Source organism: Oncorhynchus keta, chromosome 24 (assembly GCF_023373465.1).
Source record: "Oncorhynchus keta strain PuntledgeMale-10-30-2019 chromosome 24, Oket_V2, whole genome shotgun sequence".
Lineage (NCBI taxonomy): Eukaryota > Metazoa > Chordata > Actinopteri > Salmoniformes > Salmonidae > Oncorhynchus > Oncorhynchus keta.
Genome location: NC_068444.1, coordinates 35,975,064 through 36,001,026, shown reverse-complemented (window position 1 = coordinate 36,001,026; position 25,963 = coordinate 35,975,064). Strand labels below are relative to the sequence as shown.

Genomic DNA, 25,963 nt, shown 5'->3' with positions numbered 1-25,963 from the left:
AATTAAGAACAATTCCTTTATTTACAATGACGGTCTGGCGAGGGGCATCATTGACCACCCTTCACCCTAACCTGCTTGCGTGTGTGCGTGCGTGCGTGCGTGTGTGTGTGTGTTTGTGTGTGTGTGTGTGTGTAGGTACTATCTCAGTGAACTCACAGCGTACAGCGTACACAGCTCCAGGGGACAGTGAGATTCTAGACCTGGATGATACTCTGTACCTAGGAGGATTACCAGAGGATCGCCAAGGACTCATCTTCCCTACTGAGGTGTGTGTGTGTGTGTATGTTCGCACACTTGAGTGTAACGTGTGTGTGTGTGTGTGTAATCTGTCTGTCTCTCCTCCTCTCTGTAGGTGTGGACAGCGTTATTGAACTACGGCTATGTCGGCTGCGTGAGAGACCTGTTTGTGGACGGTCAGAGTAAGGACATCCGTCGTCTGGCTGAGGTTCAGAGGGCTGTAGGGGTTAAGCCCTCTTGCTCCAGAGAGCCTCCTAAACAGTGTCTGTCCAACCCCTGCCAACACAGCGCCACCTGCAGGTACTACTGTACTACTTCATCGCCACTTACTCAAGTCAAGTCTACTGTCTACTGTACTATTTTGACGTCTGCCTGACTGTTTCTAAAGGACTACCTTCACTTTTAACTGAGTTTTAGGCAGAAAGAAGACATTATCTAGACATTTTTACAGAATGTATATAAAAAAAATTATAACAACATTTTTGTTGTTGTCACATACACCGGATAGGTGCAGTGAAATGTGTTGTTTTACATGGTAGTATGCGACCCTGGAGCAAATGAGGGTAATTAGGGTTAAGTGCCTTGCTCAACAGATTTTACACCTTGTCGGCTCAAGTATTCGAACCAGCGACCTTTTGCTTACTGGCCCAACCACTACCTGCTGCCCCGTTGTCAATAAAGCACCTTGAATTTATATATTTAATTTGGCAGACGGTTTTATCCATTTCGACTTACAGTCATGTGTGCATATATTTTACGTATGGATGGCCCTGGAAATCAAAACAACCCTGGCGGTGAAAGTGCCATGCTCGACCAATAGGACCCTTCGCTAATCCCCCGCCCCAGAATTTTGGCCAACCAATCGCAGCGCTCCATTGGATAACAACTGTCGCTAACCAAGCTCTAGTACAGCGCCTAGGACAAGCTTTAGTGAAGGGTGAATTGAGGAATTCCAGTGTATGTAGTCTGTAGTCGGATCTACTCTGGCATGACCCTTGACTTGACACTTGACCTTTAACCCTAACCTCTTACCTCTGCAGGGAGGGCTGGAACAGATACGTGTGTGACTGCTCTGGGACCGGATACCTGGGACGGGCCTGTGAGAGAGGTGAGCGGATGGGGAGAGACGGAGGGATGGAGAGAGGGGGAAGGAGGTGGTGTTATTTAGTCTCTGGTTTATGAAAGCATTGTCTACTGTATAGTTACTTCCCCTGAACAGCCACACTGAACCAACAAAACATATAAAAAGAGACAGACCGAGAGAGATGGAAGAAGGTAGATTGAGTGAGTGATGGGTGAAGTGAATCCCTTAGAGATTTATGGGAAAGATGAAGAGAGAGAGACAGATGGAGAAAAGAAAGATGAGTCAGAGAGGGAGGAGAGCGAGCATGTTGTCATGGTGAAGCAGCTGATTCTGTTACCATGGTAATTCATTTTCTTGACAATGTCTAACAAACACACACACACACCTCAGATCTGTCCATAATAGGGAGATTAAATGAGAGAGAGAGAGAGAGAGAGAGAGAGAGAGAGAGAGAGAGAGAGAGAGAGAGAGAGAGAGAGAGAGAGAGAGAGAGAGAGAGAGAGAGAGAGAGAGAGAGAGAGAGAGAGAGAGAGAGAGAGAGAGAGAGAGAGACTCAGTAACTGGTGGTTCAGTGGATTAAAGGATGGACAGATGGAGAAACAGATGGAGAGAGAGATTTGCCATGTTTACTCCTACCTGCGGGTTCTACCTCTTTCTTTCTCTCTATCCCTCTCGCTCTCTCCATCTCCCTCATCTCTCTCTCTATCTCTTTGTCCCCAATATTCTCTCAGATCTGTTTGTTTCTTCAGTTTTATTCCAGAGCAGTCGTCACAAGGACACGTTCAGACATATTACCTTCATTATCATCTGTCCTTCTCCATCTCCCTCTTTCTACCCCCCTCCTCAGTCAGGTGCTCTGCTGAAGTGCCATTTTAGCATTTCAATTAGTCAGCTGTTTAGAAATTACTCAGGTGTGTGTGGTATGTGCACTCGTATGTGTTAGTTAGTTATGTTATCGTGATGTAACAGGCTAACCTCCAGTTAATGAGGATTCATTTGCATTTTAGCCAAAAGCTTTTCTCCCGCTCTTCCACTCTCTTCCTCTCTCGCCTTCTCCCCATCTCTCCTTTGCTCTATCCTTCCTCGCTTTACTGAACCCTCCTCTGTTCCCTCTGAAATTCACTCCCTTATTCACATTCACACACACACACAAACACACACTGAGCTCATTAGTATTCATGAGGCCTCTCTCTTCCTGTTCTCTTGTTTTCGCCTCCAACGGTCTTCCACGGGAACAGAGATAGGAGGAGAGAGAGAGATGAACGAAGGATCAGAGAAAGGTAGAAACAGAGAAAAAGGATAGAACCATCTCTCTCTCAGCCGTCTCATGGAAAATAAGCAGCTTTAAATTTGATTTATTTTCTGGCATTTAAATCAAACTGGAGACACTGGCTTGATTTGGTGTCATCTGGACTGGGCTGGGTTGGTCTGGACTTGTCTTTTCTTGTCACTGGCAGATATTCATGTCTTCTTCTGCTTCCTGCCCTACTCTAGATGCGACCATCCTGTCCTATGATGGTAGTAAGTTTATGAAGGTCCAGTTGCCCGTAGCGATGCACACCGAGGCGGAGGACGTGTCGCTACGGTTTCGCTCCCAGCGGGCCTACGGTGTTCTCATGGCAACAACATCACGGAACTCAGCCGACACGCTCCGACTGGAGCTGGATGGGGGCCGTGTCCGTCTCACTGTCAACCTAGGTACAAACACACAGACATACTGTCAACCTAGGTACAAATACACAGATATACTGTCAACCTAGGTACAAACACACAGACATACTGTCAACCTAGGTACAAACACACAAACATACTGTCAACCTAGGTACAAACACACAGACATACTGTCAACCTAGGTACAAACACACAGACATACTGTCAACCTAGGTACACACACACAGACATACTGTCAACCTAGGTACAAACACACAGACATACTGTCAACCTAGGTACAAACACACATACTGTCAACCTAGGTACACACACACAGACATACTGTCAACCTAGGTACACACACACAGACATACTGTCAACCTAGGTACACACACACATACACTGTCAACCTAGGTACACACACACATACACTGTCAACCTAGGTACACACACACATACTGTCAACCTCGGTACAAACACACATATACTGTCAACCTAGGTACAAACACACATACCATCAACCTAGGTACACACACACATACACTGTCAACCTAGGTACACACACACATACTCTGTCAACCTAGGTACACACACACATACTGTCAACCTCGGTACAAACACACACATACTGTCAACCTAGGTACAAACACACATACCATCAACCTAGGTACAAACACACCTACACTGTCAACCTAGGTACACACACACATACCGTCAACCTAGGTACACATACACACACATACACTGTCAACCTCGGTAAACACATACACACACTTTTAATCAAAGCACATACACACATATTGTTAGCCTAGATGCACACAGACACTGTCAACCTAAGTACACACACATAATCTGAGAATAGGGTGCACACATACATTTACACCTAAATCTGATATTACACAAACACTCACATCCACACTATTGTGCTGTACTGTACTGTCTGTCTGTCTGTGTATTGTTGAACAGAGGGTTGGTCCTCACGGGCCGAGGCTGCGTTCCCTGCTCACTCCCAGATGACCACTGCACCCCTAAGATCACACACACACACACATGCAGGGGTGTGTGTTGGTCTCTGGCTGTAGCATCTGCGTCTCTGCTGTGGTTGACAACACCCGACACACTGAGGTATTATGGGAACCATGACCTCTGACCTCCCATGAGCCTCTGCTCCACCAGGGGCGGGATTTGGTACTCTGTTGCTAGGTGATGGAAATATGGGGCCACGCCGACCTCAGTGTCCTGATGTTATGGATGTCATGGTCACTGAGGCCATCACTCTGACCAGAGTAGCCAATGACACACCGTTTATACTGAAACCTCTCACTCTCCCTCAGCCAATTACAGAGCAAGCCAATTCAGAGATCAACTAATCTTATCTGCTGGATTCACTGTGCTGTTATGCCATTTGCTCAGAGCAGATTGCAGAACACCATATCCTCTGCTCTGATTGGCCTGTAACCCCCTCCCAGCTTGCCCCCAGGAGGTGGGGAGAGTGTGTGTTCTCAGTGAGGTGTGTTGCGTGTGTTGGTGTGTTTGTCCCCAGCGCGTGGTATTCTGTGTTTGTGCAGCGTTAACCCTCTGCTCTGCTCTCCCTCCAGACTGTATCAGGATTAACTGTACCGCCAGTAAGTCACGCCCCATCTCACACTACCTCTCAGTACGTGTGTGTTTGTGAGCGTGTGTGTGTTAGTGAGCGCGTGTGTTTGAATGTGTGTGTGTGTGTGTGTGTGTGTGTGTGTGTGTGTGTGTGTGTGTGTGTGTGTGTGTGTGTGTGTGTGTGTGTGTGTGTGTGTGTGTGTGTGTGTGTGTGTGTGTGTGTGTGTGTGTGTGTGTGTGTGTGTGTTCGTGGATGTACGACTGTATGCTTCTTCTAGAGTCCAGGGTGACTAAGGCAGCCATTTTAGAGAAAAGGCAAGAGAGAAGAGCGAGAGAGGAAAGGGGGGGTGGGGGTGGTGTTAGTGAAGGAGGCAAGAGGGAACAGGAAAAATAGGTACAGAGGGAAGACAGAGGAGAGCCATGGGAAAAGAGAGAGTGAGAGACAGAGATGTACCGAGGAGTGTGAAGGTGTGGAGTTCCATCACGGGATTGACCGAAAGCTTCTTAGGGCTTCTGGGTAATTATGTCTCCTTCACGCCGGAAACAAAAGACTCTATCCCTCCATCCCTTTACATCCCTCCATCCATCCCTTCCTCTCTCCCTCTGTCTGAGGGCTTGGTTTGTCTGGATGTTGTTTTTGTGACTTGAGCTCTGTTTGTGTGTGTGTGTGTGTCCTTTCACCACGGAAGACGGCTCTATGACGGTATCCTGGTACTCTCAAAGGGAGAAGGTGTTGCCATGGGAACAATACTAGCCGACTTTCTTATCTCCATCTGCAGTATGTAACATAATGCTTTTTATAAGCATATAAACCTTCAAAATGGATTATGATTTTCTAATGATCCTAAGTTATCAGCCATTTTGAGTCTAAAATACTGCTATGGAAAGAACCAGAGTTGATTATAAAACATAGCAAGAGTTCATAAATCAAATCAAATCAAATTTATTTATATAGCCCTGAAATCAGCTGATATCTCAAAGTGCTGTACAGAAACCCAGCCTAAAACCCCAAACAGCAAACAATGCAGGTGTAAAAGCAGAGCTCCCTAAAAGGCCAAAACCTAGGAAGAAACCTAAGAGGAACCGGGCTAATCTTATCTGCTGGATTATAACAGAACATGACCAAGATGTTCAAATGTTCATGACCAGCATGGTTGGCAGAACAGTTGAAACTGGAGCAGCAGCACAGTCAGGTGGACTGGGGAGAAGGAGCACCAGGTAGTCCTCACGGTCCTAGGGCTCAGGTCAGTTGAAACTGGAGCAGGAGCATGGCCAGGTGGACTGGGGACAGCAAGGAGTCCTCATGTCAGGTAGTCCTGGGACATGGTCCTAGCTTCCTCCGAGAGAGAGAAAGAAAGAGAGAAGGAGAGAATGAGAACGCACACTTAGATTCACACAGGACACCGAATAGACAGGAGAAGTACTCCAGATATAACAAACTGACCCTGCCCCCCGACACATAAACTACTGCAGCATAAATACTGTGAGACAGGAGGGGTCAGGAGACACTGTGGCCCCATCCGAGGACACCCCCGGACAGGGCCAAACAGGAAGGATATAACCCCTTTGCCAAAGCACATCCCCCACACCACTAGAGGGATATCTTCAACCACCAACTTACCATCCTGAGACAAGGCCGAGTATAGCCCTCTGCTCCCAAGGGGGGCAACCCAGCCAGGCCGACCACAACAGTGAATCAACCCCCCAGGTGACCAGACTGTGACTCAGGATTAAGGCAGAGAATCCCAGTGGAAAGAGGGGAACCGGCCAGGCAGAGACAGCAAGGGCGGTTCGTTGCTCCAGAGCCTTCCGTTCACCTTCCCACTCCTGGGCCAGACACACTAATCATATGACCCACTGAAGAGATGAGTCTTCAGTAAAGACTTAAAGTGTTTGACATGGGTAGGCAGACCGTTCCATAAAAATGGAGCTCTATAGTGAAAGCCCTGCCTCCAGCTGTTTGCTTAGAAATTGAGGGATGTGTAGTGTTGTGACCGTAGCGTGTGTAGGTATGTACGGCAGGACCAAATCAGAGAGGTAGGTGCCCATGTAATGCTTTGTAGGTTAGCAGTAAAACCTTGAAATCAGCCCTTGCTTTGACAGGAAGCCAGTGAGAGGCTAGCACTGGAGTAATATGATCAAATTTTTGGTTCTAGTCAGGATTCTAGCAGTATTTAGCACTAACTGAAGTTTATTTAGTGCTTTATCCGGGTAGCCGGAAAATGAGCATTGCAGTAGTGAAGTGACAAAAGCATGGATTAATTTTTCTGCATCATTTTTGGACAGAAAGTTTCTGATTTTTGCAATGTTACGTAGATGGAAAAAAGCTGTATGGTCTTGATATGTTCTTCAAAAGAGTCCAGGGTGACCTTCAAGTTTTATTTGAGACAGCCCATTAAGATTAATTGTCAGAAAAGAAGATCAAGACCTAGAACAAGCATCTCTGTTTTGTCCGAGAATAGTAGAAAGTTTGCAGCCATCCACTTCCTTATGTCTGAAACACATGCTTCTAGCGGGGCAATGGGGCTTCACCATGTTTCATTGAAATGTACAGCTGTGTGCATCCGATAGCAGTGAAAGTTTACATTATGTTTTCGAATAACATCCCCAAGAGGTAAAATATATAGTGAAAACAATAGTGGTCCTAAAACAGAACCTTGAGGAACACCGAAATGTACAGTTGATTTGTCAGAGGACAAACCATTCACAGAGACAAACTGTATCTTTCCGACAGATAAGATCTAAACCAGGCCAGAACTGTCCGTGTAGACCAATTTGGGTTTCCATCTCTCCAAAAGAATGTGGTGACTGGTATCAAAAGCAGCACTAAGGTCTAGGAGGAGGACAGATGCAGAGCCTCTGTCCGATGCCATTAAAATGTCATTTACCACCTTCACAAGTGCCGTCTCAGTGCTATGATGGGGTCAAAACCAGACTGAAGCATTTCCCTCCATTGTTTGTCCAGGAAGGCAGTGAGTTGCTGCGCAACAGCCTTCTCTAAAATCTTTGAGAGGAATGGAAGATTCGATATAGGCCGATAGTTTTTTATATTTTCTGGGTCAAGGTTTGGCTTTTTCAAGAGAGGCTTTATTACTGCCACTTTTAGTGAGTTTGGTACACATCCGGTGAATAGAGAGAAGTTTATTATGTTCAACATAGGAGGGCCAAGCACAGGAAGCAGCTCTTTCAGTAGTTTAGTTGGAATAGGGTCCAGTATACAGCTTGAAGGTTTAGAGGCCATGATTATTTTCATCATTGTGTCAAGAGATATAGTACTGAGCTCTCTCTTGATCCTAGGTCCTGTGAGTTGTGTCCAACTGAGGTTTGGAGGAATACGCAGGTTTAAAGAGGAGTCCGGCTTTCTAATAATCATAATCTTTTCCTCAAAGAAGTTCATGAATTTATCACTGCTAAAGTGAAAGTCATCCTCTCAATGCTGCTTTTTAGTTAGCTTTGCCACAGTATCAAAAAGGAATTTCGTTGTTCTTATTTTCCTCAATTAAGTTAGAAAAATAGGACTCGAGCAGCAGAAGGGCTCTTCTTGCATCTCCATCCAAGCTAGTCGGAAGACTTCCAGTTTGGTGTGGCGCCATTTCCGTTCCAATTTTCTGGAAGCTTGCTTCAGAGCTCGGGTATTTTCTGTGTAAGGGAGCTAGTTTCTTAAGACATTTTTTTTTAGTTTTTAGATGCAACTGCATCTAGGTATTGATTTTGAGATCCTCAGTTAGGTGGTTAACGGATTTTTGTCCTAAGTTATTGGGTAGGCAGAGGGAGTCCATCAAGGAATCTTTGTGTTGTCTGTGAATTTATACTGACTTTTGATGTTCCTTGAAGATTATTTGTTGCAATTGCAAACGTATTGGTGGTCCGATAGTGATTATGAGGAAAAACATTAAGATCCACAATTTTGAATGATCATACCATTCAATAACTCAATGATAATGTCACCATTCAGTCTATGGGCGTGCAAAAGACTATGTATTTCATACATTTGATTTCTATAAGTTCCATAGACATTGGTTCCGCAATTAGCCTCTCTTCCATGACCACATTCCCTGGTCCTGTGAGTGTGTGTGAGTGAGTGAGTGTGTGTCCTGGCTGTTCTCGAGTTGACATGGATCACTGCCTCATACTCACATAAGCCCATTCACCCTATCTCACACACACACACACACACACACACACACACACACACACACACACACACACACACACACACACACACACACACACACACACACACACACACACACACACACACACACACACACACTCACTCTCAGGCAGTGATCCATGGTAACAGGATGAGATGCTCATGCCCAGAGCACAGCTGAGACTCCTCAGGGGAGCCCTCTGTCCTCTCCTGAAAACTAATCACACCTAACACACCTCACACACACACTCACACATGCATGTACACACACAGAGAGACCTCACACATGCAGCAATATGCTATGTGTTTGTGTCTGTGTGTGTCATGGTGCTGACATTTCCCACAGCAGAATCTGTCAGGCTGTTTACCTCTCGCCTTATCATCACTCCTATATGTCAACCCCCACCCCTCCCACCCACCCCACCCCCACACCCCTCCACACACACACACACGCTGGTCTAGCCTGGCGAGTTTTCACTATTTGAGAGAGAGAGAGAGAAAGACTGACAGGGGGAGACAAGAAATAAGAAGAGATGTACTGAGAGGGGGGATGAAAGGACTGACAGAGAGAGAGAGAGACATAGAGAGAGAGCTGGACAGTGAGACAAAGAGGGAGAGAAGACAGGAGGGAAAAAGAGAGCGATGGATGGAGAATATTCTTCCTGCTGTATGCCAGCTCTCCATCAAGCCCTTCTAGCTACAGGGCTGAATATCTAGTGCCACCATGTGGCTGAAACGGTAGGACTCTATGGCAGGAGACATGGGTGTGTGTGCCTGCCTACCTGTGTGCCTGTGTGGGTGTGTGAAAGAATGTCTAAGGTGTTTGTCTGTGTACAGGTATGTGTGTGTATTAACTAACTGGAATGTGTGTAGGTAAGGGTCCAGAGACCATCTTTGCGGGGGTGGGGCTGAATGATAATGAGTGGCACACGGTCAGAGTGGTGCGTCGTGGGAAAAGCCTCAAACTCACCGTCGACGACCTGCAACCTGTAGAAGGTAACCATAGCATCCCCCCAACACTGTCAACCCTGACCTTTCAGTCCTAACCTTAACCACTGTCCTCAAACCCATAACCTGCAGACCTGGCTTAAATACATACAAGCACTTAAAGTGTCTTGTATTTAGCTTACCTGGTCCAATGTAACCAAAGGAATATTCCCAAAAGTGCAAACTCCACTCACCCGAGACGCTGGTCAAGCTAAATCAAGCGCACCTCAAGTGTTTGAATGTATTTGACCCCAGTCTGCTAATCTCTCCCCTGACTCCTGACCTCTAACCCCTCCAGGTCAGATGGCAGGCGACCACACCCAGCTGGAGTTCCACAACGTGGAGACAGGCATTGTGACGGAGAAGCGCTTCATGCCCGCTGTGCCCTCCAACTTCATAGGGCATCTGCAGGGCCTCACCCTCAACGGGATGCCTTACATAGACCTCTGTAAGGACAGAGTACACACCTACACACGCCTTACGCACACCTTACACCAGGGGTGTCAAACATACAGCCCGTAGGCCGGTGGTTTGAGTAAGAAATAATAAATATATATGTGTACAAATACAAAACATTAAGAACACCTGGTCTTTCCATGACATAAACTGACCAGGTGAATCCAGGTGAAAGATGAAAGCTATGATCCCTTATTGATGTCACCTGTTAAATCCACTTCAATCCGTGTAGATGAAGGGTAGGAGACACGTTAAAGAAGGATTTTTAAACCTAAAGACATTGAAGACATGGATTGTGCACGGATTGTGCCGTTCAGGGGGTGAAAGGTCGGGACAAAGAAATGTAAGTACATTTGAACAGGGTATGGTAGGAGGTGCCAGGAGCACCAGTTTGGGTCAAGAACTGCAACACGGTAGAGTTGTTCACACTCAACAGTTTCCCTTAATGGCCATGTACTCTTACAGTGGCTTGCGAAAGTATTCACCCCCTTGGCATTTTTCCTATTTTGTTGCCTTACAACCTGTAATTAAAATATATTTTGGGGGAGTTTGTATCATTTGATTTACACAACATGCCTACTACCACTTTGAAGATGCAAAATATTTTTTATTGTGAAACAAACATGAAATAAGACAAAAGAAGGAAAACTTGAGCATGCATAACTATTCACCCCCCTTCCCTCCTAAGTCAATACTTTGTAGAGCCACCTTTTGCAGCAATTACAGCTGCAAGTCTCTTGGGGTATATCTCTATAAGCTTGGCACATCTAGCCACTGGGATTTTTGCCCATTCTTCAAGGCAAAACTGCTCCAGCTCCTTCCAGTTGGATGGGTTCCACTGGTGTACAGCAATCTTTAAGTCCTACCACAGATTCTCAATTGGATGGGCTTTGACGAGGCCATTCCAAGACATTTAAATATTTCACCTTATACCACTCGAGTGTTGCTTTAGCAGTATGCTTAGTATCATTGTCCTGCTGGAAGGTAAACCTGCATCCCAGTCTCAAATCTCTGGAAGACAAACAGTTTTTCCTCAAGAATTTCCCTGTATTTAGCGCCATTCATCATTCCTTCAATTCTGACCAGTTTCCCAGTCCCTGCTGATGAAAAACATCCTCACAGCATGATGCTGCCACCACCATGCTTCACTGTGAGGATGGTTGTCTCGGGGTGATGAGAGGGGTTGGGTTTGCGCCAGACATAGCATTTTCCTTGGCCAAAAAGCGTAATTTTAATCTCATCTGACCAGAGTACCTTCTTCCATATGTTTGGGGAGTCTCCTACATGCCTTTTGGCGAACACCAAACATGTTTGCTTATATTTTTCTTTAAGCAATGGCTTTTTTCTGGCCGGTCTTCTGTAAAGCCCAGCTCTGTGGAGTGTACAGCTTAAAGTGGCCCTATGGACAGATACTCCAATCTCCGCTGTGGAGCTTTGCAGCTCCTTCAGGGTTATCTTTGGTCTCTTTGTTGACCTCTGATTAATGCCCTCCTTGCCTGGTCTGTGAGTTTTGGTGGGCGGCCCTCTTTTGGCAGGTTTGTTGTGGTGCCATATTCTTTCCATTTTTTAATAATGGATTTAATGGTGCTCCGTGGGATGTTCAAAGTTCCGGATATTTTTTTATAACCCAACCCTGATCTGTACTTCTCCACAACTTTGTCCCTGACCTGTTTGGGGAGCTCCTTGGTGTTCATGGTGCCACTTGCTTGGTGATGCCTCTTGCTTAGAGATGTTGCAGTCTCTGGGTCCTTTCAGATCAGGTGTATATATATATACACTGAGATCATGTGACAGATCATGTGACACTTAGATTGCACACAGGTGGACTTTGGTTAATTAATTATGTGACTTCTGAAGGTAATTGGTTGCACCAGATCTTATTTAGGGACTTCATAGCAAAGGGGTTGAATACACACTGTTTTTCCATTTTAAATGTTGGAGGGCCAGTAGGAGGCACTCTTTCCTCTGGTCTAAAACATTATCCCAATGCCCCAGGGCAGTGATTGGGGACACTGCCCTGTGTAGGGTGCCGTCTTTCGGATGGGACGTTAAATGGGTGTCCTGAAGTCATTAAAGATCCCATGGCACTTATCGTTAGAGTAGGGGTGTTAAACCCTGGTGTCCTGGCTAAATTCCCAATCTGTCCCTCAAACCATCACGGTCACCTAATAATCCCCCGTTTACAATTGGCTCATTCATCCCCCTCCTCTTCCCTGTAACTATTCCCCAGGTCGTTGCTGCAAATGAGAACGTGTTCTCAGTCAACTTACCTGGCAAAATAACGTATAAATTTAAAACAAAAAATGTAACAAGTTATTTTTTTCATTTCACTTCACCAGTTTGGACTATATTGTATATGTCCATTACATGAAATCCAAATAAAAATCCATTTAAATTACAGGTTGTAATGTAACAAAATAGGAGAAATGCAAAAGGGGATGAATACTTTTGCAAGGCACTGTATAATCTCCACCAGCACAGCCAGAAGAGGACTGGCCACCCCTCAGAGCCTGGTTCCTCTCGAGGTTTCTTCCTAGGTTCCTGCTTCTAGGGAGTTTTTCCTAGCCACTGTACTTCTACATCTGCATTGCTGTTTGTGGTTTTAGGCTGGATTTCTATATAAGCACTTTGTGACATCTGCTGCTGTAAAATGGGCTTTATAAATACATTTGATTGATTGATATCCCATGTGTATCAAGAATGGGCCAACCCCAAAGGACATCCAGCCAACTTGAGTCAACATGGGCCAGCATCCCTCTGGGATGCTTTCAACACCTTGTAGAGGTCATGCCCCGACAAATTGAGGCTGTTCTAAAGGCAAAAGGGGGAGGGTTGCAACTGAATATTAGGAAGGTGTTCTTCATGTTTTATACACTCAGTGGGGGAAAACAACTAAAATACTTAACAATGACTAAAACCAAATCGAAACTGTGTAGGAAGGATAATGGACCTATTGTATATTCATACTGTTTATTGACTGTGTCCAGCTTGCTAATAATCACCCAAATGAAAGCTAGACAGTCAGGGAGCATCGAAAATGTTCACAGCGAGGAAATATAGCCAATTTTTTGTGCGCCCCTCCGGACCTTGTTGAAGGCTGAATGCGGCCCCCGGGGCAAAATGAGTTTGACACCCCTGCCTTACACACACCTGAACCCTCAACGGCATGCCCCAGACCTCTGTAAGAACAGAGTATTCAGCTACCAACACTACTTATACCCACACACCTTAAACATACACATCTGCACTTACGCTGAATGACATGCCATACGTAGGCCGCTGTAAAACCAGAGTTCAGACACACCTTACATGCACCTCACGCTGATAGGCATTCCCTATAGACCTCTGTAAGGATAGAGAACACACGCCTACACACACCTTACACACACATACAGTGCCATCGGAAAGTATTCAGACCCTTTGACTTTTTCCACATTTTGTTATGTTACTGCCTTATTCTAAAATGGATTAAACTCATTGTTTTCCTCATCAATCTACACACAATACCCCACAATGACAAAGAAAAACAGGTTTTTAGACATTTTAACAGATGTATTCATATTAAAAAACAGAAAAACTTATTTACATAAGTATTTCAGACCCTTTGCTAGTAGACTCGAAATTGAGCTCAGGTGCATCCTGTTTCCATTGATCATCCTCGAGATGTTTCTACAACTTCACTGGAGTCCGCCTGTGGTAAATTCAATTGATTCAACATGATTTGGAAAGGCACACACCTGTCTATATAAGGTCTCAGAGTTGACAGTGCATGTCAGAGCAAAAACCAAGCAGTGAGGTCATAGGAATTGTCCGTAGAGCTCCGGGACAGGATTGTGTCGAGGCACAGATCTGGGGAAGGCTACCAAAACATGTCTGCAGCATTGAAGGTCCCCAAGAACCACCAAGACTCTTCCTAGAGCTGGCCACCCGGCCAAACTGAGCAATCGGGCGAGATAGGACTTGTTTAGGGAGGTGACCAAGAACCCGATGGTCACTCTGACAGAGCTCCAGAGTTCCTCTGTGGAGATTAGAGAACCTTCCAGAAGGACAACCATCTCTGCAGCACTCCACCAATCAGGCCTTTATGTTAGAGTGTCCAGACGGAAGCCACTCCTCAGTAAAAGGCACATGACTGCACGCGTGGAGTTTGCCAAAAGGCACCTAAAGGACTTTCAGACCATGAGAAACAAGATTCTCTGGACTGATGAAACCAATATTGAACTCTTTGACCTGAATGCCAAGTGTCACATCTGGAGGAAACCCTCCACGATCCCTACAGTGAATGATGGTGGTGGCAGCAGCATGAGTGGGGATGTTTTTCAGCGGCAGGGACTGGAAAACTAGTAAGGATAAATAAATGATAAATGGAGCAAAGTAAAGAGAGATCCTTGATGAAAACTTGCTCCGGAGAACTCAGGACCTCAGGAACTCGGTTCACCTTCCAACAGGACAATAACCCCAAGCACACAGCCAAGACAATGCAAGAGTGGCTTCAGGACACGTCTCTGAATATCCTTGAGTGGCCCAGCCAGAGCCCAGACTTGAACCCTATCTAACATCTCTGGAAATACCTAAAAAATTGCTGTGCGGTGACGCTCCCCATCCAACCTGACAGAGCTTGAGTGGATCTGCAGAAAATAATGGGAGAAACTCCCCAAATACAGGTGTGCCAAGCTTGTAGCGTCATACCCAAGAAGACTCAAGGCTGTAATCGCTGCCAAAGGTGCTACAACAAAGTACTCACTAAAATTTTGCAAAAGTTTGCAAATATTTCTAAAAACCTGGTTTTGCTTTGTCATTATGGGGTATTGAGGATAGATTTATAAGGGGGGAAACGATGTAATCAATTTTAGAATAAAGCTTTAACGTAACAAAATGTGGAAAAAGTCAAGGGGTCTGATTTACTTTCTGAATGCAGTATACTTGAATCAATGTGTAGACATACCTACACAGACCTCACCCTCAACGGCATGCCCTACGTAGACCTCTGGAAGGACAGAGCACACACCTACACACACAACTTATACCAACACACAAACCTTACACATATAGTGCCTTCAGAAAGTATTCACACCCCTTGACTTTTTCCACATTTTGTGGTGTTAGGAAGTGGAAGTGGTGTTAGGAAATACTCTAATGTCAAAGTGTAGAAAACATTTGAACATTTCTAAAAATAAATAATGAAAATAAAACACTAAGATACCTTGATTAGATAAGTATTCAACACCTCGAATCAATACAGAATGACCTTTGGCGATTACAGCTCTGCGTCTTTCTGGGTAAGTCTGGATTGTGCAACATTTGCACAAAATTCTTCAAGCTCTGTCAAATTGTTATTGATCATTGCTAGACAACCATTTGTAGGTTGCCATAGATTTTCAAGGCCATCTAAGTCAAAACTGTAACTCGGCCACTCAGGAACATTGACTGTCTTTTTGGTAAGCGGCTCCAGTGTAGATTTGGCCTTGTGTTTTAGGTTACTGTCCGGCTGAAATGTGATTTAATCTCCCAGTATCTGACTGAACCACGTTTTCCTCTAGGATATTGCCTGGGCTTAGCTCCATTCCTTTTTTATCCTGAAAAACTCCCCAGTCCTTAATGGTTACAAGCATACCCATAACATGATGCAGACACCACTATGCTTGAAAATATGGAGAATGGTACTCAGTACTGTGTTGTATTGGATTTGCCTCAAACATATGACTTTGTATTCAGGACAAAAAGTACATTTCTTTGCCACATTTTTTGCAACATTACTTTCGTGCCTTGTTGCAAACAGGATGCGTGTTTTGGAATATTTGTATTCTGTACAGGCTTCATTCTTTACACTCTGTCAGTTAAGTTAGTATTGATCCATCCTCAGTTTTCTCCTATCACAGCCATTAAACTCTGTATCTGTATTAAACTCACCATTAGCCTCATGGTGAAATCCCTGATTGGTTTCTTTCCTATCTGGCAAATGAGGTAGGAAGGACGTCTGTATCTTTGTAGTGACGGGGTGTAGTGATACACCATCCAAAGTGTAATTAATAACTTCACCATGCCCAAAGGGATATTTAATGTCTGCTTTTTTCCCCCTATCTAACCATAGGTTCCCTTCTTTGCAAGGCATTGGAAAACCTCCCTGGGTTTGAAATTCACTGCTCAACTGAGGGACCTTACAATTATCTGTATGTGTAGGGTACAGAGATGAGATAGTCATTCAAAAATCATGTTAAACACTGTTATTGCTCATTGAGTGAGTCCATGCAACTTATTATGTGACTTGGTAAGGACATTTTTACTTTTACTTATTTATTTACTACTTACATACAGTGGGGCAAAAAAGTAATTAGTCAGCCACGAATTGTGCATGTTCTCCCACTTAAAAATATGAGAGAGGCCTGTAATTTTCATCATAGGTACACTTCAACTATAACAGACAAAATGAGAAGAAAAAAATCCAGAAAATCACATTGTACGATTTTTTTATGAATTTATTTGAAAATTATGGTGGAAAATAAGTATTTGGTCAACAACAAAAGTTTATCTCAATACTTTGTTATATACCCTTTGTTGGCAATGACAGAGGTCAAACATTTTCTGTAAGTCTTCACAAGATTTTCACACACTGTTGCTGGTATTTTGGACCATTCCTCCATGTAGATCTCCTCTAGAGCAGTGATGTTTTGGGGCTGTTGCTGGGCAACACGGACTTTCAACTCCCTCCAAAGATTTTCTGTGGAGTTGAGATCTGGAGACTGGCTCGGCCACTCCAGGACCTTGAAATGCTTCTTACGAAGCCACTCCTTCGTTGCCCGGGCGGTGTGTTTGGGATCATTGTCATGCTGAAAGACCCAGCCATGTTTCATCTTCAATGCCCTTGCTGATGGTAGGCTTTGTCACTTTGGTCCCAGCTCTCTGCAGGTCATTCACTAGGTACCCCCGTGTGGTTCTGGGATTTTTGCTCACCGTTCTTGTGATCATTTTGATCCCACGGGGTGAGATCTTGCGTGGAGCCCCAGATCGAGGGAGATTATCAGTGGTCTTGTATGTCTCCCATTTCCTAATAATTGCTCCCACAGTTGATTTCTTCAAACCAAGCTGCATATCTATTGCAGATTCAGTATTCCCAGCCTGGTGCAGGTCTACAATTTTGTTTCTGGTGTCCTTTGACAGCTCTTTGGTCTTGGCCATAGTGGAGTTTGGAGTGTGACTGTTTAAGGTTGTGGACAGGTGTCTTTTATGCTGATAACAAGTTCAAACAGGTGCCATTAATACAGGTAACGAGTGGAGGACAGAGGAGCCTCTTAAAGAAGAAGTTACAGGTCTGTGAGAGACAGAAATCTTGCTTGTTTGTAGGTGACCAAATACTTATTTTCCAACATAATTTGCAAATAAATGCATTAAAAATCCTACAATGTGATTTTCTGGATTTTTTTCTCTCATTTTGTCTGTCATAGTTGAAGTGTACCTGTGATGAAAATTACAGGCCTCTCTCATCTTTTTAAGTGGGAGAACTTGCACAATGGGTGGCTGACTACTGTATTTAGGCTTACCATATCAAAGTAGTTGAATACTTCAGGTTTTCATTTTCTATTCATTTGTAAACACTTCAAAAACATAATTCTACTTTAACATTATGGGGTATTGTGTGTGGGCCAGTGAGGACAAAAATCTAAATTTGATCCATTTTAAATTTAGGCTGTAACAACAAAATGTGGAAAAAGTCAAGGGGTGCGAATGCTTTCTGAATGCACTGTACACAACTCCACACACCTCATGCTGAATGACACGCCTTATATAGACCACCGTAAGACCAGAGAACACACGCACATCTCATCCTTGGTCCTCTTGATCCTAGGTAAGAATGGTGACATCGACTATTGCGAACTGAACGCTGTGATTGGTTATAAGAGTATCGTGGCGGACCCGGTTACGTTCAGGTCACGGTCGAGCTACGTGACCCTGCCCACGCTCCAGGCCTACTACTCCATGCACCTGTTCCTCCAGTTCAAAACCACCTCCCCTGACGGACTCGTACTCTACAACAGAGGAGACGGAAACGACTTCATAGTGGTGGAGCTGGTCAAAGGGTACGGCATAATTACTCACTTAACTACCTATTGATACTGTAGTCTGTCTACTACTGATACCGTACAACAGAGGATAGCTAACTACCTATAGCTACTATTTACATTACTGATACTGTACAACAGAGGAGGTTGAAACCGTTTGGTGAAGGGACATGTCAGAGTGGGACAACTATCGACAATTCATGGATATACAGTTCATATTATAATATTGTAATCCTAATCACCCTCCCCAGCTACCTCCACTATGTGTCCGACCTGGGGAACGGGGCACACCTGATCAAAGGGAACTCCAACTCTCCTCTGAATGACAACCACTGGCACAATGTGCTCATATCCAGAGACACCAACAACCTGCACACTGTTAAGATAGATACCAAGGTCACTACACAGACCACTATGGGGGCCAAGAACCTGGATCTCAAAGGTAACACACACACACACACACACTGTACATACCATACTACCCTTCTACTACTATGGAATCTCTCTGCCTCAGCCCTTGTTCCCTAACAGCAGAGGGCAGTACTGTCAGCTTTTTTTTTTTTGTCGCATGGAGCTGTCACTCAAGTTATGCTGTGTTCCTATAGGTGACCTGTACGTAGGGGGGGTGGCTAAGGAGATGTATAGGGACCTTCCCAAGCTCGTCCACTCCCGGGAAGGCTTCCAGGGTTGCTTAGCAACCGTTGACCTTAACGGCCGACTACCCGACCTGCTGGCCGATGCTCTAGCTACCACCGGACAAGTGGAAAGGGGCTGTGAAGGTACACACACACACACAGGTACACACACACACACACACACACAAACCATGAGTACCTACACAACAAAAAGTAGAGACACACACATACCAGGACATTCTCCTTACCAATGCATATCATAGCTTCTTCTTTTTTTTTTACTCATTCCTTCACTATTGCTCCAGCTAACAGCTGTTTTTATTATGTTGGAGATTCTTCCCTCTTTCTCTCTCTTTTGCACTCTCCGTTTTTTTTTATTTTTTTTTTTACAGGCATTTCTATGCTTTGCTTTTACTAACCATCTAACATATTTTGCTTGTCGTTGTTTTGTTTTTGTTTTCGGCTGGCGAAAGTTGCATTGATGAAAGCTGACTTGCAAGGTAGATCGCTCTGTGTGTGCGTGTATGTGTCTGTGTGCGCTTGTGATCGACTGGGTTCAAACCTGGGCCTCCTGCGCACCACACGTCTGTGTTAGCCTGCTAAGCTAAAGTTTATGCATTTGCTCAGCTAACATATGTGCTCAGGTCTCAGGCAAGGGTACCCATTACGCAAGCCACCTCGGTTACATTTGTGGGTGCATGTGTGTGGTGTGCTCTGACGTAACCTGTCCACGTCACCATAGTGACATCATCCCCTCAGTGACGCCATTACTGTTTAATTTAGACCACACACCCTGCACCTCCCTCACTTGGACGCATGATTCTAACCCCACCCCCTGCTTCTAACCCCACCCTCTTCTGTTTGACCTCTCCCTCCCTGTATCTAACCTAGGGCTGGCCAACCTCATGGACAGCTACAGGATGTCCAGTGAATTGGATATCCAATTCAACAATCCAAAAGTGCTATTCATTTTCAATGAGGATCACCTCTTAATGGAATGATTCACAAAGATTTTGGAATTAATATATTTTTTCTTGTCAATTTTAACCAGAGCATTTTTACTGGCTTATTCTGATTATTTTCTTACTTTCAGCAGCCTCTGGTTGACATTAGCCTTCATCGTTTAGAAGTTAAAGGATTTGTCTTTCCAGGTCCCAGTACTACCTGTCAGGAAGACTCTTGCTCCAATCAGGGCGTGTGTTTGCAGCAGTGGGAGGGATTTAGCTGTGATTGCAGTATGACATCATTCGGAGGACCGCTCTGCAATGACGGTGAGTCACTTTTTTCTTCTTCTAGTCCTATGACCTATTTCCTGTTTACTACATCCTGTTTCTGCTCATTTGACAACAAGTCATGTAAATCTGTTGTCCACAGCGGGGACCACGTATATCTTTGGTCGTGATGGGGGTGTGATTGTGTACACCTGGCCTCCTAACGAGCGCCCCAGTACACGGGCTGACCGGCTCGCGCTGGGCTTCAGCACACAGCAGAAACACGCTACCCTGCTACGGGTCGACAGTGCCTCGGGACTGGGGGACTACCTACAGCTACAGATAGTAAGGATTACATTGTTTAACACTGGCCTCTACAAAATCCCCGTGGAACTGCGCTCTGTCTTCCTCAAATCAGCACTCTGCTACACTACCAACTATAAATCCTCCCTTCCTATCCTCTTTCTCTATCCCTTTCTGTCCCTTGATCTCTCTCTCTCTCTGTGTCTATTTTTCACTCCTCAGGATAAAGGAAATATTAGGGTAGTGTTTAACGTGGGGACAGATGACATCAACATTGAAGAGACTGCTAAATCCGTTAATGATGGGAAGTACCACATAGTTCGGTTTACCCGCAGCGGAGGCAACGCAACCCTGCAGCTGGACGACCTGCCAATCATAGAGCGTTACCCCTCAGGTAAGGACCGACCACAGCCTACACCCCGCCTGTCACAGCCAATCACACTACAGGGCTTCGCTTTACTTCCTGAATAAAAGGAAGTGACTGTATACCGTAAGTATTTCTTTCAGTATTAATATAAGGGTGTTGTAATGTTGCTGTTGCTGATGTTATTACTACATCATAGCTATGTTACTATTAGGACTTTTGTTATGACTTGCTGAAGATCAAATGTCTATGTTATGATGTAATTTTCCTGTTAAAACATTAAAAAAAGACATATGAAGTAACACTTCCCCAGGTTGCCTTGACTCCAGGGAGTCTGTACTGACATGACTGGTAATTTATGTTGCTATGTTAAATAGTGTGATACGTAAATGAACCATGTAAACATTTAATACAGGTAGTAGTTGTGTTTTATTTAAAAAATAATAATAATAGCCATTGGGGCATTTGGCCAAACAGCAACACAATAAACATTTCATTTTCTGAGTAAACTAGACTGAAACAAAAACAAAGAGAAAAAATGATTGTATTTTTATTTTTTTTGCATTGGGTTTTTAAACATTTTGTTGTTGTTTTTATATAAAAGTAGTAATCATATATTTTCGAGAGTTATTTAGTTAGATGTTAGCTAAACGGCTAAACACTAGACAGAGAGGTGTATGAGGGTTGATCTGTTAGCTTTAACAATGATTATCGTTATTATTCTGTTGTTTTATCAAACTCTCTAAACTCCTGTCTGTCAGATGATAATTAACTGTTTAAATGTCTCTTTAAATCAAAGCCCATGAACAGAAAGTCAATGTCCGCTCGGTTGCTGCTCCTGATCGTAACTCTTATTGAAATTAAGACACAGCAACAATGTTCGGACCGACTAACAGGACCTTGGTCAGGACTTTGACTTTCTCTTCATGGATGTTCATTTTGTTGTCCAGCTCCTGTGCCAGGTGTTGATGTGCGTAATTACTGTGTTTTCATCTTTAAATTAAAGGCAACATTGATAACGAGCGCCTGGCCATCGCTAGACAGAGAATCCCCTATCGACTCGGTCGAGTAGTTGACGATTGGCTATTCGACAAAGGTAAAAACATCATTAAAATTACTTAAAACTTTTAGCTTAAAAGTCAACCTGGAAGCAAGTTGAAACTGTGACCATCAACTAACATCTAAAATTCTAAATTCATAACTAAGTTTAAACATTACAGTAGCTGTTAGAGTGTAATATTGTCAGACTGTGTAAACTGTAGTGTAACTGTACTGTTCTGTAATACAGTAATTTACTGTAAACTGTAGCTAGAGAGAGGTTGATAATACCAGGTTAAAGGGACAATGGGAAGATTCATCTGAATAACTGTGAAACTAGTACAGATAAAAAGGGCTTTATTAAGATTCTGTCATAATGCTGTTTCTCCAATTGTAAACATTTAAAGGCTTCGCTTTAGGGTAACTCCTCGTAATAAACCATTTATAATGGATTAGTAAATAGTTTATTCATCATCTATTAATCATTACTCCATTCATAAGATGTTTAATATAGGTCCTTATAAACCATCAGTTAAACATTAGTTAAGTCTTGTTGCGTGTCCTGATGAAAAGTGTTGAATATTTCTACTTTCTAAATGGTTTATAAGTGTTTTGAGTGACCGGTGCAATTTCTCACAAAAAGATGGACATACCATTGGTAGACATTCCAACAGTACCTGATGCTCCTTAAAAAGGTCCAATACAGTCATTTTTTATCTCAATATAAAATCATTTCTGGTTTTAAAAAAAACAATTAAGTACCTTACTGTGATTGTTTTCAATTAAGATGGTCAAAAATGAACAATAACAGCAAAGAGCAATTTCTCAAACAAGAATTTAGCTACGACTGTCTGTGAGTGGTCTGAGTGGGGAGGGGAAAACTGATAACAGTAAGGTACATTGTTACCCAGAAATGATTTTAGGCTGTATTGAGATACAAAACGCCTGAATTGGACCTTGAAATGCTTCCAGTGCTTCAGTCTTTTAACCACAGACTATGTTCACACACGGCTTTGTTTGGCTGTACCTCTACTGGGCTTTTAAAGGGTAGTAAACTCCTTTAAACGTAATTGAATAGTTCAGCACGATAATGTATTCAGATATTTGTTTCTTTTACCTCGTCGGCAGTCTACGGACTGCTCCTCATCTTTCATGGAATCATTCTGCCGTTCAACCGGAATCTCCCGCGACGGCATGGAACGTGTGGGATAACAAGCAGCGGTAGTTCTGGTGTTTGGGTTTTCGTCACTGGTTATTTGGCCGCACCAGGATTGGGTGAAAGCGGTGCTTTAACTTTGACTGCTTCATGCACGCGGGGAAGTTAGCGGGTGGGGCCGTTGGCTGAGGGTTTCCTTTAGCGAGGGTGGCGATTTCTAACATATGTGGACCCACGGAGCTGACCAAATTCTAAGATTACACTGCTCGAAGGAGTGACTGCAATCCACACTTTGGTTTTGGTAGAGGTTTTCTGGGGGGATGTCTACCAATGGCATGTCCATCTTTTTGTGAGAAAGTACACCAGTCACTCAAGATGTTTATAAAGTATCTATAAATAGCCCACACTTAAGACGAGGCCATGCAAAGAGTTGACGGATGATTAGTAAATGGTTTATAAGGACATATATGACACATCTTCTGAATGGCCTTTATGAGTCAATATTAAATACGTTAAAAGGGATTTAGAAATGTGTGAATAACTAGATTACTAAAAATGTACAAATGTGGGAGTAATGATCAATAAATGATGAATAAACTATTTACTCCTCCGTGATATAAATGCTTTATTGCGAGGAGTCATTCTGAAGTGATACCACATATCAGTGTTGAACAAAGTTCATAATCAGATATTACTTGTAAAAGACTTGAGAGATGTTAAATGCATTGTTTTTTTTTATTAACCTCAAACTTCAGCAGAGCTCCTTTAAATACCTGAAGTCCCTTTACCAGTGACCAGAGACAAAGCTATGACCTGTGCATGCTTCATAGAGCTTCATATGGCTTTATAACGCTTCATTTGGCTTCTTAGGGCTTCATAAGGCTGTAATAACCATATTTTGAGGGAAATCAATCGATATGTCCGATCAACATGATGACTTGCTCCTGATGCGTCTCCAAGAGCAACCATCTCTCAGCTATCTCATGTCCTCTCTCTTCATCCTACTCTTCCTTTCATCCTCCTTCATCGTCTTCTTTTCCTCCTCCTCTCTTCCTCCAGCCCCCCATTTCCACAGTACATCTCAGCCTTTGTTCATACTTACAACACGCTAACATTACGATTTAACGTGTATATTATCATCACACCGACGACTCATATGTATGCGTGTGTGTGTGTTTGTGTGTGTGTGTGTGTGTGTGTGTCTGTGTGTTTGTGTGTGTGTGTGTGTGTCCAGGCCGCCAGCTGACCATCTTCAACAGCCAGACGACGGTGACGGTGGGAAGAGGAAAGGAAGCAGGTCAGTTCCAGGGTCAGATGGCCGGTCTCTACTACAACGGACTGAAGATACTCAACATGGCTGCCGAAGGACACGCCCACATCCGCCTGGAGGGCAGCACGCGATTGGTTGGGGACATGCCCTCCTCCATCACGCCCCAATCCAGCGCTGCCGCCGGGGCAAACCGATCAGACCCCGCCGCCAATGCCGGCGACATCACCACGACAACCGCCACAAACAGGAAGCAAGGAGGAGGAACTACGCAGCAGGTAGGAAACTAACTATGACACTAAGGCATAAACAGGCTAATTGAGCAAATCATAACCTCGCAGATATAGATACTATAAACTGTATCTGCTATTACCTGTCAGGAGGTTATAGTGAACAGGCTCTGTTTGTGTGTGGAGAGGGATTCTGGGTTATGAAATAGTCTGACGCACTCTGAAAAATAATCATTTCCAATGATGCGAGTTGCCATGGAGATAGTGAACCCTCTTAGATATTCTTTCTCTCTCTCTCTTTCTCTCACTCTCTCGTGCTCCAAAGTGTATAGCTCCTTTGTGTATACCTCAGACATAAATAATGGAATGCAGAGCTGTGAGCAGAGCCTCAGGCATCAATAATATATCGAGATGGATGGAGGGTTTGAGTGATGGAGTGAGACACAGTGTTCTTTTTTACACTTCAGACGTGTGTGTTTGTAGTTGGTGGTGTAACTGGTTTGCAGAGAGCATTGCAAATGAGTCAATATCCCAAGATGGGAACTAGGTCAGACAGAATGTATGCCCGATATGCTGCAGTGTGTGTGTGTGCATGCCTGTGTGTGTGTGTTGCAGTGAGTGTGTGTTTAATAAGAAACACTAATCTGCTGCTGGGGTTACCTAGCAACCAAGCTGTATTCAACAAGTGTTCATGGACACACACAAACATATAGAGGTAACATGTAGGCTGTACTTAGTTACAGTCGGTTGCAGCAGAGGGAGGAGCAGTGAAACCACTTAATGGTGGATCAGAACAAGTGTGATTGCGCGTGTGACGCGTGTGTACATGTGACGTGTGTATGTGTGTGTTCGCGTGGCGTGTGTGTGATTTTGAGTGTGTTTGATGTGTTTCGTCCTGCTGCCATGAGTTTAGTGAGACTCTCTCCTAGGAAGTCAAGAGTTATTAATAATGTAAAAGAGTGTGTGTTTGTGTTTTGCTCCAGTCTGCTCTGACTCACTTTGCTCAGTTTAGTTTGGGTGTTATCGGTGTGTTTTTGTGTGTGTGCGTGTATGTCCATGTGTGTTATATGGGTAGAAGCATCATCTCTCTCTCTCTCTCTCTCTCTCTCTCTCTCTCTCTCTCTCTCTCTCTCTCTCTCTCTCTCTCTCTCTCTCTCTCTCTCTCTCTCTCTCTCTCTCTCTCTCTCTCTCTCTCTCTCTCTCTCTCTCTCTCTCTCTCTCTCTCTCAGCAGTGGTAGGTAGTCAGTGTATCAGTACATATGCAGAATAGCTCCTCTTCTCTCCGTGCTGACAGAGCTGCAGCCAACAGAGTGTGTGTGTGTTGAAGTAGAGCAGTGTGTGTACACCGTGTGTGTGTTATGTGTGAGCTAGGCAGTCAGGCAGGCATGGACGCTCGCTGGCATTGTTCGGCTGCTCAGGTACTGATTTTACTCCTTCGGCATGATACCATCTTTCGCCTTCATCTCTCCATCTCTCCCTTTTCTCTCTCCCTCTTTCTTTCGCTATCCGTCGCTTTCCTTTTCGATTTTCTCTTCCCCT

The 25,963-nt window shown here is 44.1% G+C and overlaps 1 protein-coding gene across 22 annotated transcripts in view; it reads left to right on the top strand.

Annotated features, from left to right (window-relative positions):
* The window catches only part of LOC118357460 (neurexin-1a-like), a 101,594-nt gene that overhangs the window by 31,852 nt on the left and 43,779 nt on the right, over positions 1-25,963 (top strand). For 6 of the 22 annotated variants that reach the window (XM_052478255.1, XM_052478254.1, XM_052478253.1 and 3 more), the window contains 13 exons: positions 136-266; positions 353-537; positions 1,278-1,345; positions 2,816-3,019; positions 9,594-9,716; positions 10,006-10,155; positions 18,007-18,238; positions 18,472-18,662; positions 18,826-18,999; positions 20,007-20,126; positions 20,230-20,411; positions 20,592-20,763; positions 24,162-24,472. In XM_052478255.1, coding sequence (XP_052334215.1) covers positions 136-266; positions 353-537; positions 1,278-1,345; positions 2,816-3,019; positions 9,594-9,716; positions 10,006-10,155; positions 18,007-18,238; positions 18,472-18,662; positions 18,826-18,999; positions 20,007-20,126; positions 20,230-20,411; positions 20,592-20,763; positions 24,162-24,472 — 2,243 coding nt within the window. Of the gene's footprint in view, positions 1-135; positions 267-352; positions 538-1,277; positions 1,346-2,815; positions 3,020-4,569; positions 4,597-9,593; positions 9,717-10,005; positions 10,156-18,006; positions 18,239-18,471; positions 18,663-18,825; positions 19,018-20,006; positions 20,127-20,229; positions 20,412-20,591; positions 20,764-21,739; positions 21,830-24,161; positions 24,473-25,668; positions 25,843-25,963 lie in introns of those variants that run through there. The other 16 variants (XM_052478235.1, XM_035734567.2, XM_052478236.1 and 13 more) reach the window with 7 other exon arrangements.